The sequence below is a fragment of the Mercenaria mercenaria genome, chromosome 11 (assembly GCF_021730395.1).
Source record: "Mercenaria mercenaria strain notata chromosome 11, MADL_Memer_1, whole genome shotgun sequence".
Classification (NCBI taxonomy): Eukaryota; Metazoa; Mollusca; class Bivalvia; order Venerida; family Veneridae; genus Mercenaria; species Mercenaria mercenaria.
Genome location: NC_069371.1, coordinates 35,661,661 through 35,677,775, shown reverse-complemented (window position 1 = coordinate 35,677,775; position 16,115 = coordinate 35,661,661). Strand labels below are relative to the sequence as shown.

The 16,115-nt window shown below is 35.5% G+C and overlaps 1 protein-coding gene across 2 annotated transcripts; it reads right to left on the bottom strand.

Moving 5' to 3' along the window:
- Positions 1-3,770: 3,770 nt before the first annotated feature.
- LOC128545875 (uncharacterized) lies at positions 3,771-15,565 on the bottom strand. Of its 2 annotated transcripts, none has more exons than XM_053517137.1 (2): positions 15,407-15,565; positions 3,771-7,338 (listed from the first exon to the last, which is right to left on the bottom strand). In XM_053517137.1, exon 2 carries the CDS (start codon positions 7,320-7,322, stop codon positions 5,142-5,144), a length of 2,181 nt encoding a protein of 726 aa, XP_053373112.1. In that variant the 5' UTR covers positions 7,323-7,338; positions 15,407-15,565; the 3' UTR covers positions 3,771-5,141. The 2 variants fall into 2 exon arrangements, with proteins under 2 accessions (XP_053373112.1, XP_053373113.1); XM_053517138.1 differs by lacking the exon at positions 15,407-15,565 and adding an exon at positions 7,974-8,066.
- Positions 15,566-16,115: the final 550 nt, after the last annotated feature.

Sequence of the window (16,115 nt, the reverse complement as noted above, 5' to 3'; positions counted from 1 at the left end):
GTCCGTTCGTCCAACCGACCACCGACCGACTGACTGACCGACTGACCTATCTACTGACCAACTGTGTGTCAAAGCAGTCATATACAAAACTTTACTACATAAAAAGTTAACAAATGTACATCACCAGCTGGTAAACTTTCAGGCATCAGTTTTAAAATTTGTTATATGCTTTCGTTTTCTTTATCTACCTACTTTAGATTGGCGATTGTTTTAGTTTCAAAAATATTCATGTATATTGTTACTCGTGAATTCAAAATATTCATGCATAATGTCACTCACGAATTCAAAATATTCATGAATAATGTCACTCACCAATTCAAAATATTCGTGAATATTGTCCCTCACGAATTTAAAATATTCTTGAATATTAATTTAAACTAAACTAAAACCCAAACATTGACACCACGTTAACCAGCTAACCTTTAAATCGTTTAGGATGTACTATGGGGTATCAGGGTCGGTAATTTTAAATATCTATTAAAGTAGGTCTGATTTGGTTCTGACATTTTTCTGACTGATATATATGAGCCGCGCCATGAGAAAACCAACATAGTGGGTTTGCGACCAGCATGGATCCAGACCAGCCTGCGCATCCGCGCAGTCTGTTCAGGATCCATGCTGTTCGCTTTAAAAGTCTACTGCAATTAGAGAAACCGTTAGCGAACAGCATGGATCCTGACCAGACTGCGCGGATGCGCAGGCTGGTCTGGATCCATGCTGGTCGCAAACCCACTATGTTGGTTTTCCCATGGCACGGCCCATATAATGATAAGCAATAATCGAAATAGGAGTTTTCGACATAGCACTTTATATTATCTAGGAAACAAAATGAACTAAAAATATCAAAATTCACCAGTTTTTTAAACGTTTTTTTTTCTCTAAATAAATCTCTTAGATGCGCGGTGACCCCAATTTTTATTCTTTCCATTTGGAAACATCTTTGTGTGTCATTAAAGCTGCAAAATACTTTTAAAATTTTATCGGCAGAATTGTTTTTGTAGATCTAAACACGTTTACAACTTGTACATTCCTATAAACTGAATATTATATGTTATTATATCAGTGTATATGTATATTGTATATTATATTCAAGTGAAAGTGTAATACGCTAAATAAAGATTTACATCAATTATCAAGTTTAGATGTCATTACAGTTGTAGAATTTGGTAGGTCTTTTTTTCTCTGAAACAATTTCCATCTCAATTTGAATCTGTGCTGAATGACAAAGGCAAGGCTAAATTGTACTTATATTATTTTTAGTATAATGCAGTTTCACTCTTTATCGTCTTTGAAAAACATATTAACGATGTTTGAGTTTTATTATCTTCATTCCCTTTTCTCTTTTATTTTGAGAGGTGGGACGGAATTTATTTACAACAAAGCACGTGCTGCCATTCTTTTCAGCCTGCTGAAAGAATTCCAGGCAAATGTTTTAGTTTAGTTTAATCATATTTTATTGCAATTATCACACAAGACATGATAGTAAATGTACATCAAGACATGGATATACAGTACAGATATATACAACAGCAACAGAACATTAAGACATATAATTCTACAGTACATCAAAATACATTCGGTAACTTGCAATAGTGCGATAATACAAAAGGGTTGGACCACAAGTTTTGCCAGCATTAGAAATCGGTCCGTCCCTGGGTGTCAAATTAATATTAGATTAAACTAACTGGCGGATTTTTGTTTAGACTAGAATAGAAAAAAGTGCTTTACAAATTTTATAATTTTCAGATACAAATTTACATAATAGTAAGAGAGTTAAGATAAAAAAAACTATTTAAATAGAAGAGCGCGGGGAAAAAAACAGCAAAAAAACGAAAAAGACAGCAACATACGAAATCAAGCGCAAAATGATTCAATGCAACCTCACCACATCTGCTGCAAACATCCAGTCCAACCCAGAGTTCTCAAATCAGATATATAGTCAGACGATCAGGAGGCAGTGCTAGAGAAGCGATGTGTGTTTTTTTATATATATGTTTGTACTTCTAGAACAAAGTTTTGTTCTCCTCATCATTTAGTGAGTCAATACCATGGAGTAATTTTTGAGTACTAAGTTGATGGAATCTACGGGTATTAATAAAAAACAAGCGACGGGCATTGGCATAATGGCTACATTTAAAATAGAAATGTTCCGCATTTTCAATACCATGTCCACAAGAGCAATCATGATTGTCGCGTAAATGGTTATAAAAGAGATCATTGTTTAAGTTGCTACATCGGTTTAAAATACGTGTTTGAACTACATTATAGAATCGTTCTCCTATTAGATAAAAGGACGGAACAATTGGAGATTTAAATTTGCTCTTAAGTGTGTTAACATTGCGTGTCGGAAGGTCAAGATTATTCCATAGTTTTACTGAATCGGGTATAACTGATTTTGAGTAAATTTCAAGACGTCTAGGCACTGTAACAACGTTAGTGTTATTTCAAAATCATAATTGTTAGAATTATGAACTGTTGGAGGAAAAATCTCCGTAAGGTAATCCGGACGATGTCCATTGTTTCTTTTATATGCTAATATCAGTTTTTGCATAATTCTACGATCTGCAAGGGAAACCCAACCAATTTCCATTAGTAAATTTTGAATGGAAACGGAGCGAGTCAAACCAGTAACTATACTAGCAGCTTCGTATTGAAGTTTTTCTAGAGTGTCTTTTTCATATTGGGTACAGCTATCCCATACAACTGACGCATACTCAAGCAGAGGTCTTAGATACGATATATAAATATTGTTAAGAGTAGATCTTTTAACTTTGAATTTTAACATTCTCATCGAGCCGAGTACTTTTGAAGCAGAATTAGTGATAGTGTTTGTATGAGGGTGCCAAGAGCCATCATGACTTATTGTAAGACCAAGATGTTTGTGATCGTCGACAAAGTTTAAAGGATTATCAAAAGTTAAAGAAGTCTGGGCTATATCTCTAAAGAAGAAATACAATACTTCTATTTTGGAAGGATTAAATTTTACAAGCCACTGTTTCGCCCAGTTGGAAATTTGAGTTTCTATATAAATGGAGTCCGACGAAGATATAGCACGAGAGCTATCGTCAGCGAATAGTCTAGCGGTACTTTTAACAGAATCAGCAATATCATTTACATATACAAGAAATAAAAGAGGACCCAAGACTGCTCCTTGAGGTGCGCCTGCAGTAAGTGACAAACAATTTGAAAACGATTGTCCTACAAATACTTTCTGAGATCTATTTTCGAGGTAATCCGTTTGACAAAGTTTCCTGAAATACCATACTGCTTTAGTTTAAATACAAGGCCTTTATGCTAAACTCGGTCGAAAGCTTTCAGTGAAATTGGTCTATAGTTAGATGACAAATGTTTTATAAGATGTTCTCGGCGATCAAACCTCAGCCCTGGCTTCAACATACTTACTATGCAATCCGACACATCTTTTTTATGTTAAACTCTCTGACATTGCTCTCACACAGAATTGCAATTCTGCTGTAGCCTACTGACTTATCTTTACCTGAGCGTTCAAACTTGTTCTAGACAGTATGTACATCTGGATTTCGTCTATTTTTTTGTCCCCATCAGATTTTGAACAGACATGATATTCTGACAGCAGATGCTAGAACTTCCACGTTTATGATTTTACCATTATCCATTTTAGTTTCATACGAAACAGACTTTTTCGAACATTCAAGATTTTTTAAATAAACTAAATATATTGCCTGTGTGCACAATGTCTGAAGATTACATGGGCATAATTAAATAAAATTTGACAGACATGATTGATTTACTTGTGTAAAAACGTGACTGAGTTGTTGCAAGACGGATTTTCTTGTACTACACTGTAATCATTGTTTATGTATTTTGATAAGAGATGAATAAATAATTTTTGTCTGGACATAATGATTGTATAAATAATGTATTGCACATTAGATTGTACTAACTGGTTATATTTCTAACTAGGGTGAATCATAAAAACAATCTATTATAAATAGCCCTACTTCCAGCGGGGACAGTCAAAAGTAAGCAATTTTCTTTGGAGCCGATAAGGCGGAAAGTACTGAATACTGAAGTAAGTCTGAATTCGTGTCGGATTAAATGCTGACGGTACCATAATATCAGTATGATCAAATCGTTTGAACAGGACTTATCTAAGCTTGTTGAAATAACTTTTGTTGGCATTTGTCACATGATAAAAATTAGATATAGAAATTTAAGGCATCGTAGAGAGGTTGTATCTTAGTTGCTAATCAAGATGACAAGGTTTCAAATCCTGTTGATTGATGTCTCCATAATCCCTTACATAAGTGCCTGTTATACAAAATTAGGTCATCTTAGTAGAAGACAAGCCTGTACGAGTATATCCAGAGGACGTGAGCTCGATCCCTTGTCGAATCGAATATTCTCCATAACAACTTGACAATAAACAAAAATGGCTGAAATAAATTACCATCCACCTGCGGTTTTCAATTAAAAATGGCAGAAATTTAGAAAACAAGTAATAACTTCAACAACATCTAAATACATGTAAAATAGAAATATTTATTTTCAATCTTACATGTAAGAGTACTAACGTATATACTTAGGAAATTATCTAGGCCTGAGACACACTTTACTTTTTTGCGAAATATAATGCGTGCTCATGTTCTAGGTTATATGCCATAAAACGTGTTTTAATTGATTTAAACACGATGAGGTTATGCATGTACCTCCCGGGGAATAATTTCACGAGTACGTAGCCAGGTTAAACTCATTCTTCCAGCTTATAACCGACTTTCGGTATATAATGTTTCGTTTCTAACACGTACGTAATACAATAGATAAAACGTGGTCGCTAAATGTAAATTGACTTGTCGCTATCGTTAGCGTGTTCACATTTGAAGAAAAAGACTACTTGACTACCAGCAGTTCAATGTTTTTTGACTTAGTATAAACTCATACCCGGATTCAATTCTTACAAATAAATAAGGCTCGTTACATGGCTATGTTGGATTTCTACTTTTTTTTTGAAAAAGGGACTTCTGCTCAGCAATGCTGAAATGTGATTATTTCCAAAAACTATATTTGTAACAAGCAATTAAAGTAGTAAGAGTTAAACATTCGTTTTAATCTATTTTTCTGATACAAATGATTTGGGTCATACGTGAAATGCAAACACAAACTCATTTACTTTCAATCCAATAAAGCTCATTTGGTCCTGAAGTGCGTGTATAAATAACTTTGTCCTTTGCCCTTCGACATGTCTGTTCAGCCAATAACTCCGTTATTAAGATACATATGTGGTAAGACGCCGCATTTCCGACTGGACCTACTATCTGTAGCGATCGTTCGAAGCAACTTACAGCTTTGTCATAATAACCTAGTTTATAGTTGCAAAATCCCAACAAATTCAATGACCTATGGCGGTCAATTTTACCGCCGTCAAAACTAAGGAAGTCAGAAAATTCCTGTAAACATTGCTTACACTCTTTGACCTGTTTTCGTTTTAGACAAATAAGAAATAATAGGTAATACGAATATACCAGTGGGTGAAAAACACAAAAGTTCCAGTTATAGCGTTTACCGAGTAAAGCACATTCCAACCCTACACCAGGCGGAGCCCAAACTACATCTTCCGACGAAAAGTATATATCATGCGCTACCAAATTTTCCAACGTCGGACATACATCTATGCACTCGGGATAATTCTGTTCCTCAAGCGATATTTTTTCAGCCGATAATCCAATAAAGAACAAGTGTCCCTTCTTCGATATGAGTGAGTGGATTATCGTCAAAGCTTTAGTGTACTCACGCAGTAGGTAATGAAGAGTGGCAAGGTGGAGACATCCAATGGTTGAACCTATCGTTGCTCCAGCAAACAAATTGTAGATAGTCGTTATAAGTTTTGTTTTTGGCAACTCTGTGTCCGGATTGAATATTTCTGGTATATAACGCTTCCCAATCTCTATCTTCAAGCAGCTCAAAGCATGCTTTCGAAACAAGCTGTCAAATTCACTTTCATGTTCTGTTATATATAATCCTGCCTCTATTAATTTTTCAAGTTGTTGCCGAACACCAACAATGCGTATAAAAATAAAACGTCCATAATAATAACTTCTATGTGTCTTCTCCAAAAGTTCAGGAATATGTAGCATTTGTTCCCTTCTAGTATTAATAAAACATGCCAAGCTGCCTTTGCAGTTACTCCAGATTTTTCCAAGATCATCCAACGGGGCAAACCCCGTTGCAGCCTGAAGTACATATGGAGCTGTGTTTTTCTCGAGGTCTTCTAATTTATTTACTACGGCGGTTTGTATCTCTCTGTCTCTGAATTTAGTGAACAGTAAATTTCTCTTTCTGAAAATATAGTGAGGCAATGTCTTTGTCATCACACATTCTCTGAGACTTTGCAAGCATGAAACTATGCAATGAATGAGATTTTCAGAGGTCCAAGCATCGGGACCTTTATTTTCAATCTCCCAAAATACAATTGTCTTCAGAAAGAAAGAACTCAATTGATCAGGGGCAATTGGCTCCAGGAATTTTTTTCTTAGCAGTTTCAGTATCACATAGCACTGGATTTGTGTATCACTGAATTCCCATATTAATTCTCTTTCTGTTGGGACAAATGCAAACCTCCACTCAAGTGCACAATTAGTAGAACACTCGTCGCCTACCGGCAGAAGGTAACACGGAAGCTTGCTTAACGCTGATACTGTATTCTTTGAAGGCCATCCGTAAAACCTAGGTCGAGTGCACCATTCTTTGGCTTCTCTGGGCCAGTTGGCACACTCAATCCCAACTGCAATATCTGCCTGTTGAGAGTGGTCAAGTTCAATAGTTGAACATGGTCCATGTCGAAAGAAAGCAGTAGTCCTGGGACCAAAAGGTGAAAACTCAAATGTTGCGGACCTCAGCTTCAGGAAAGATGCAGAGAATCTATTGCTTGAAATGTATTCAGAATTTGCCTCGCCACAAACAAGGGATTCTTCTAGAATTTGTCTGGTCAAATCTTTCTTGTCAAGTAAGTGGTTTAGTCTTAGTTTTGAGAAACCATGACGCGAATCGTCTGTGTCCATTATCAAAAGGTGACATTTTTTAATCATGACTTGGTTCGGACTATCAGCAGCACACGTATCTGAAAATATTTGCATTTGGTCAACGTCACTTCCGGGTATAAGAGATTGTTCCATACAGCTGCCTGTTTGGATGAAATGTTTGCCATGCAGTGTTGCCACCAGGTACTCTGTTATATGTGCATAAAATTTCGTCAGTTGTAGATTATCTCTAACAATTTTCGCCCTTGCCAACGCACTAGACAAAAGTTTGCTTACTTCAGTGTTAATGTTGATTTCTTCGGTCATTTTCGTTGGAAGATATCTGTTGAAAGAATGCAGAAAATAGTATTAATTTTCAAATACTTTAATCAGACAAAAATAGGTAAATCATCTTTAAGGCAAGATATCTTTTTCATAAAACAAAGTTCTGTTTGTTTGTAGCAAAACAAAAAAAATCGTTAAGAAGACTCAGGATTTCATGTGAAATCGATCAGTACAGAATGTATACAATTTTACTCTTTTACATACTAAATACTGTTTACATATGACATTTAACCTGTATAACGCAAATACACACGTTGACAGCTTAGCTTAAGTTGTTTTACCTCTAAGAAGTCAACTTTTATCATTTACTTAACTTGTTGCTCTCCTCATGCTTGACAATATATAAAAATAAAAATCGCCTATTGACAAATGTAAGGACAAAGATTTAGGAGTAGGGAGAGCCTCATTCAAAGAAAACAATCCCCTTATACAAAAACCCTACAACAGTGAATGTATAGATGCAATTACTGACAGCAAGGACTAAACTGACAAAGAAAAAAACACCACTGGGGAATTTTGACCGGTTGAAGTTGCGCAACAAAGCTCAATCCTTAAACCCAACATGTTACTGTGGGACTAATCTTTAGTTCAGTGTAGTTTTGTATTTAATCGAACATGATTTTATGATGTTACCTTTCACTCCAGTGAAGTCGAGAGCCAATATATTCCAGTCAAAACAATCTTATTCCCGTTCCTGTTATATTTCTGTCATATTAAATATTAAATATATTTTAATGGTAAAGCTCTAATTCAGAGTCAATCACTGAGAAAAGTCGAGCGCGCTGTCTTACGGACAGCTCTTGTTCCGTGTTTCTGTCCATCAGAGAGAAAAATATGCTACACATATCGCAAAAAAATGTATTATAGCGAGCCATGCGCTCTGCACGTCGTCATAATGTTGTGAACATTTGTGCCAAGTTTCTTTAAAATCCTTCAAGCAGTTCAAGTGTTACACATCTCACTCGAAACAAAGTTATATGACCTTTGACCCCACTCTACGTGTGACATTGACCTTGTCTCGATGTGGTGGATATTTGTGCAATGTTTCTTTAAAATCCCTCAAACAGATCAAGAATTACAGAGCGGACACGAAACAAAGTCATATGACCTTGACACCTAAGTGTGACCTTGACCTTAAAGCTGATACAGGCGCTCTGCACGTCATCTTGATGTGGAGAACATTTGTCAAGTTTGTTTAAAGTCCTTTAAGGGGTTCACGAGTTACAGAACGGAGTCGAAACGAAATTGCTTACGGACAGACGGACACAGACAGACAGACGGCCGGATGACCACCTGTGGTATCCCAAAATACGTCCCCTTATAATAACAACATTCGTTATCGTTTTGAAATGCTGCCAACACGTTTTATATAGCTAGATTTCATATCTTATTCAACAATCACTGTTCGTTTTAAGTCACGCCGACATAGTTTCGGTTAGATAGCGACTTCCTAGTATTAGACATTTTCGAATTAAGTCTACGTGGACTGTGAACACCTAAGACGATAAATTTTTCAAGGGGACCATCTCAACATAATTTGATTATATTATGCGCAGTAGAAAAAAAAGTTTATAACGGCAATAGGGTTTGGGTTACTATATCATCACTATGCGGTAGGTGATATAAATTCGGATGTGTCTGTTTTTAGCTCGACTTTTTGAAGAAAAAATAGAGCTCTTGTACTCGCTCCGGCGTCGGAGTCGGCGTCGCCGTTGGTTAAAGTTTTTGATAAAGTCAAATATCTCTGTTACTATCAAAGCTATTGACTTGAAACTTAAAATATTTACTGTCAAAGTCTTCACCAGGAGAAATAATCCCCATAACTCTGATTTGAATTTTGATAGAATTATGCCCCTTTTTAACTTAGAATTTCTGGTTTAAGTTTTTGATAAAGTCAAATATCTCTGTTACTATCAAAGCTATTGACTTGAAACTTAAAATAGTTATTTACTATCGAAGTCTACACGAGGAAAAACAATCTTCATTACTCTGATTGAATTTTGACAGAAATATGCCCCTTTTTAACTTAGAATATTCGGTTAAAATTTTTGATAAACTCAAATATATCTGTTATTATCAAAGAAATTGACTTAAAATTTAAAATACTTATTTACCATCAAAGGCTTCACCAGGAGAAATAATCCCCATAACTCTGGTTTGAATTTTGATAGAATTATGCCCCTCTTAACTACTATCGAAGTCTACGCCAGGAAAATCAGTTCCCATAACTCTGATTTGAATTGTGACAGAATTATGCCCCTTTTGACATAGATTTTATTAAAGCTTTTGACTTGAAACTTAAAATACGTTTTTACTGTCAAAGTCTTCATGCAGATAATTAATCCCCATTACTCTGATTTGAATTTTGACAGAGTTATGTCCCGTTTTAACTTGGTATCTTTTAATGGTAAAGCTCTAATTCAAAGTCAATCACTGAGAAAAGTCGAGCGCGCTGTCTTACGGACAGCTCTTGTTCCGTGTTTCTGTCCATCAGAGAGAAAAATATGCTACACATATCGCAAAAAATGTATTATAGCGAGCCATGCGCTCTGCACGTCGTCATAATGTTGTGAACATTTGTGCAAAGTTTCTTTAAAATCCTTCAAGCAGTTCAAGTGTTACACATCTCACTCGAAACAAAGTTATATGACCTTTGACCCCACTCTACGTGTGACATTGACCTTGTCTCGATGTGACGGATATTTGTGCAATGTTTCTTTAAAATCCCTCAAACAGATCAAGAGTTACAGAGCGGACACGAAACAAAGTCATATGACCTTGACACCTAAGTTTGACCTTGACCTTAAAGCTGATACAGGCGCTCTGCACGTCATCTTGATGTGGAGAACATTTGTCAAGTTTGTTTAAAGTCCTTTAAGGGGTTCACGAGTTACAGAACGGAGTCGAAACGAAATTGCTTACGGACAGACGGACACAGACAGACAGACGGCCAGATGACCACCTGTGGTATCCCAAAATACATCCCCTCATAATAACAACAAAGGAATGGAGACGCAAGCTACTAGTATTACGTTTTCCACAGTTTTCACAATGACTTACCTACTGACCTACATTTTGATCCCAGCTGACCCAGTTTAGATTTATTCATGTCGGACGACGACGACGATGGAATATGGATACATTGCAATCAGACTAGCTCATCTTTTCAACTTAGACGCAGATGCGCAACTTATAATATTAAAGAACATTTCATGAAAGTGTTATGACGCTAGATCAAATACTTTTTTGCGATATATATAACAAAACATTTCTCTGGTAAACAGACAGACGGAAAGACAAATCCAAATCTTATCCTCCCCGCCGTTACATGACTGAAATACTGTTGAAAAACGGCGTTAAACCCAAAACAAACAAACAAAAATCTTATCCTGTTCGGCGACATAATAAGCCAGACCTTACCATCATCATAGGAATGTTTTCCTACCAAACATAAATTAAAATTATCATGTTGAGACTGTCCCTTTGAAAAATCGATCGTCTTAGGTGTTCACAGTCCACGTAGACTTAATTCGAAAATGACTAGTAATAACGAAGAAATACATTCCTTGTGCTCATCTGGGCATAGCACATAATTATTAGCACTATTGTGCATAAATAAACCTGAATGGAAATCGATATATGAAGCAGTCATTGTGACGGAATTATATTGCAGGCTAAACGTTGCTACTATTCCTAAACTAAACGGTGTATGATTCTATAATTATGTTATTCGTTCCACATTCTTATACTAAGAACGTATATCAAACAAATCAAATTAACGAACACAAATAAAATTAAACAGTACACAATACATAATATTAAGTTAACAACGAGATAGAAAATGAAGAACACAGTAAATACAATTCTTCAGTTTTATACTCTTATTGCAATATTAGCATGGAACGCCACAAATTATTCTTAACATTTATCAGTTTGCGATAACTGTGTGTGTGTGTGTGTGTGTCTGTTTATCAAACTGCTTTATTGTCTGTTTGTCAGTTTTTCACGTTTACCTGTCAGTCTGACTGCCTAACTGCCCATCTTTCTGCCTGTATATTTTTCAATCTGTCAGTCAGTCTGGTCTTCTCTATGTCCTTATATTTTCCCGCCCGCCAGCCTGCCTGTCTATCTGTCTGTGTGTATATCTACATGTCTGTCTACATGTATGTTGGTGTGTCTGTCTGTCTGATTGCCTAACTGCTTGACAGGTCTATCGTTCGACCACCAACCGGCTGACTGACAGACTGACCTATCTACTGACCAACCGCCTGACTGACTGACTGTCTGTCTGTCAGTCTTTATGTTTTTGTCTTTTTAACTGTGTGTCAAAGCAGTCATATACAAAACTTTACTAAATCTAAAAATATAACAAATGTGCATCGCCAGCTGGTAAACTTACAGGCAGCAGTTTTAAAATTTGTTAATATCTGCGTTCGTTTTCATTATCTACCAATTTTAGACTGGTTAATATTCGCGACTGTTTTAGTTTAAGAAATATTCATGCATAATGTCATTCTCGAATTCAAAATATTTGTGAATACTGTCACTCACAAATTCAACTGAAATATTCGTAAATAATGTCACCACGAATTAAAATATTCTTGAATATTAATTTACACTAAACTAAAACACAAGCATTCACGTATAGCTAACATTTGACGCCACGAATAAGACTGTTAACCAGTTAACCTTAAGACCGTTTAATGAAGCCTAAACGAAAGTTAACAAATCTACAGTATGGCTTATTAAGAGTTTGTTTGTTTTTGTTGGTTAACGTCGCACCAGCACATGTATAGGTCATATGGCGACTTTCAAGCTTTCATAAAGGAGGAAAACCCAAGGTGCCCCTCCGTGCATTATATCATCACGGGTAGGCACATTGGAAGAACCACCGACCTTCCTTAATCCAGCTGGATGGCTTCCTCATAGGAATTCAACGCCCCTGATGGGGCTCGAACCCACATCAGTGATAGGCAAGTGGTTCTTCTTCTTCTTTTTCTTTTACTACTACCACTACCACTACTACTACTACCACAACTATTACCACTACTACCACTACCACTACTACCATTACTACTACCACTACTACTACTACTACTACTACTACTTCTTGACCTACTAAGAGAAAACTAATATACATTAACCTGTGAAACTGTCGGAAAGCAATTTTTGAATCTTAAATGATTTCTTCAATAAACCTATATCTGACAACATGCTCTCGAAGTAAAGAGAAAAGTAATGATTAACAAAATTATCGGTTGAGAAATATGCTTCACTTTGTTTCAAAGGAATTCATCGACAAATGATTCTGTAGTTTTAGTTGACAAATAAATTTATGTTAACAGTTAAAAATGGTATCAAAATAAAAAAAAATAGTCTATGGGAATGATATTTTCGCGGATAGAAAATTTTCTACAACGTATATTTTAATGAATCTTCTCACAGTCGTAAATAAACATAATAATTATGATATTAAACATGATGAAATAAAATATGCAAGTCCGTGTGCTTGATTTTGAGATTTTTGCCCGTATGTAAAGATAATTATACGCACATTTCAAGTGATTTTATAGCATTATTTGGTCAAACATTTTAATATCATATTTTATCTTGAAAAAGAAAGTAACTTTGCCATTTTAGTAAATTTACTCACGAGTTGCCATTATTTCATAGAACAATTTTCACTTGCGTATACCAAGTCTAGGTCGTGCAGAACTTCAAGGAAACAACTTTTATGTATGGTTGCATATAATATTTAAGTGAAAGTGTAATATTCTACATGCAGAATCCGTGCTGCATAGGCAAAGACAAAGTTAAATTGTAATTACATTATTTTTAGTATAATGTAGTTTCACTCTTTATCGTCTTTGAAAAACATATTAACGATGTATGAGTTTGATCCTCTTCATTTCCCTTTGATTGGACGCAAGGACAATACCATTCTACCTTAGGCGTAAAAAAGTGTTTGTTTCTGGTAACGTGCTAAAAAAAATAGGGTAGGTAGGTAGGTATTTTTTTTTTTTTTTTTTTTTTTGATTTTTTAATAAGTAAGACTTTTCAGAAATTATTTTTGTGTTAAAAAATAAATACAGATAAGGGGGGTATGCCTTTAGAGCATCAGTAAGTTGATATCTAACGTGACTGACCATGTTTAAAGCATAAAAAGTGCAGTTTTGCAACTTTTTGTTAAAAAGTTAAAAAAAAGAAATATCTCCAAAGCCATAAAAAGATTTCGGGTTGCGCCAAAAATTAAGGGTAGGTCGTGATACCGGAAACAAACATTTTTTTACACCTTATTGGCATTCCGTATCCCCCCGTTCAAGAGCCCCCGGGGCGTTACATTTTGCACCAAGGGGCGTTTATTTCTGCACCAAAATACAAAAAAAAACGTAAAATTTTGAAAAAGAACTATCTCTATTTCCACAGTATTTACGCTAACATAAATTATTAAATCCAACAACAAAGTAAATTCGTTACCACTTTCAGTTATATAAATACGGCAATTAAGAAAAACACTGACTGTACACATTGACCCCGATTTCAACTCAGTCCATGTCCACGTGTTATTGGAAAATTGTACACGCGTGTAGAATTTTAGCACTGTTTAACTAGTTAAACTTTGAGAAGTTTACAGAGATGATAGCAGACTATGACAGTAGCGGACATTAAAAGTGAAGTCCAGTGGATATCTTAAAGAACTTGGTGTTGTTTTTTTCTAACATGTAAAATGGATATTTTACCGGAAGTGTTTAATTTCTATCAGTTACTTTTTTGCCTGACCTCTTGGAAGTAAAATGTCCATCCCTTCAAAGTCATTTTTATGCTACATATATGGTGAGGGCGTTTATGGGGGGGGGGGGGCGTTTAAACGGGGGGATACGGTATATTCTGTTTAATGTAGTGATTTGATGCGCTAACAGTCTACGCCCTCGCACACAACTGTCCTAGATCTCGTAAATGTGACATCCGGTCATTCAATACGTAATTTGTTGCGCACAATGAGAGGGTCGCAGTGGGGTTTGTTTTCCCATATTGGCCATGCGTTCGAGGTTAACGGCGTATGTCAACCTTTGTGACAAATAAAATGTTTGGCATGTTTCAACAACGCCATTTTTCCATCCTCGGGTTTAGTAATATTTAATCCGCGGAGCGTGTAAAGACAGAGAGTCGCCGCAGTTAGGAAAGAATAATTTTAACGTCAGAGGTTATTTCTAAGGTCACGGAGTTTGATTAGCCAGCTTGTAATGACAACAGCTTTCGAGGTCAGTTGCTCAGTCAAGTGTGACTTACCAATTCTGAGTGTTCCTTCGCAAGAGAAGGAACAAACATTTAACTTTCCAAACTGAAAACATGAACTATATTATCATGACCTTGTGATACTAATTATACAATCAAAAAGAAGAGAAAATGTGTATTACCTTAGAAAGGGATATTCGTAATTTTGTCCTAGTTTTTATTTATTGATTTATAAAAGCTGTTAGGATAAAAAACAAAGACAAATATCAAACAGGGAATGCCACATACTAAAAATGCAGCCTCCCCAAAACGAAACCCACAGCAAAAAAAATCAACTCGTAAAGAAGATTCAGGAATTCATGTGAAATCGACCAGGACTGAATGTATACAGTTTTACTCTTTTACATAATTGCTATAACTAAAATACTGTTTACATATAGCATTTGACCTGTATAACGCAAATACACTCGTTAACAACTTCAGTTGTTTTACCTCTAAGAAGTCAACTTTTATCACTTACTACACTTGTTGCTCTCCTAGTGCTTAACAATATATAAATATCAAAATTGCCTATTGACAAAATGTAAGGACATAGATTCAGGAGTAGGGTGAGCCTCATTCAAGCAAAAGAATCCCTTCGTACAAAAACCCTACAATAGTGAATGTATAGATGCGATTACTGACAGCAAGGGCTAAATAATCAAAGAAAAAACACCACTGGGGAATTCTGACTTGAAGTTGCTCAGTCCTTAACCCCAACATGTTACTGTGAAACTAAACTTTAATTCAGTGTAGTTTGTATTTAATCGAACATGATTTTATTATCTTACCTTTCACTCCAATGAAGTCGAGAGCCAATATATTCCAGTCGAAACAGTCTTATTCCCGTCCCTGTTACATTTCTGTCATATTAAATATTAAATTTCGTGTATTTTTCATAGAATAGGTACATGTTATCGTTTTGAAATGCTGCCAACACTTTTTTATATAGCTAGATTTCATATCTTATTCAACAATCACTGTTTGTTGAACTTAAACAAAGAAAGACACTCATTGGGCTCATCCGGGCATATCACATAATAATTACCTCTGTCGTGCATAAATAAACCTGAATGGAAGATAGTAGTTTTAGCATTTGGCAGGTCAAACGTTGCTATATTCTATAACTGTTTTTCTTAAACTGAACGGTTAAGACTTTATTATGATATTCGTTCGACATTCTTACTGTTGAACTAAGAACGTATATCAAACAAATAAAATTAACGAACAGAAATTAAATTAAACAATACACAATACACAATTTAAAGTTAACAACGAGATAGATACTGAAGAACGAAATAAATGTAATACTTCAGTTTTACACTCTTATTGCTATATTAGTATGGAACGCCACAGTTGTCTCTTTATTGGTGGTTTTCATTCCCGTCAAGTATACATCAAAAACTCTTATTAAGATTTATCAGTTTGCGATTAACATTTGAACATGTGTGTTTGTCTGTTTATCAAACTGGCTGTCTGCCAGTCTTTCTGCCGGTCTGT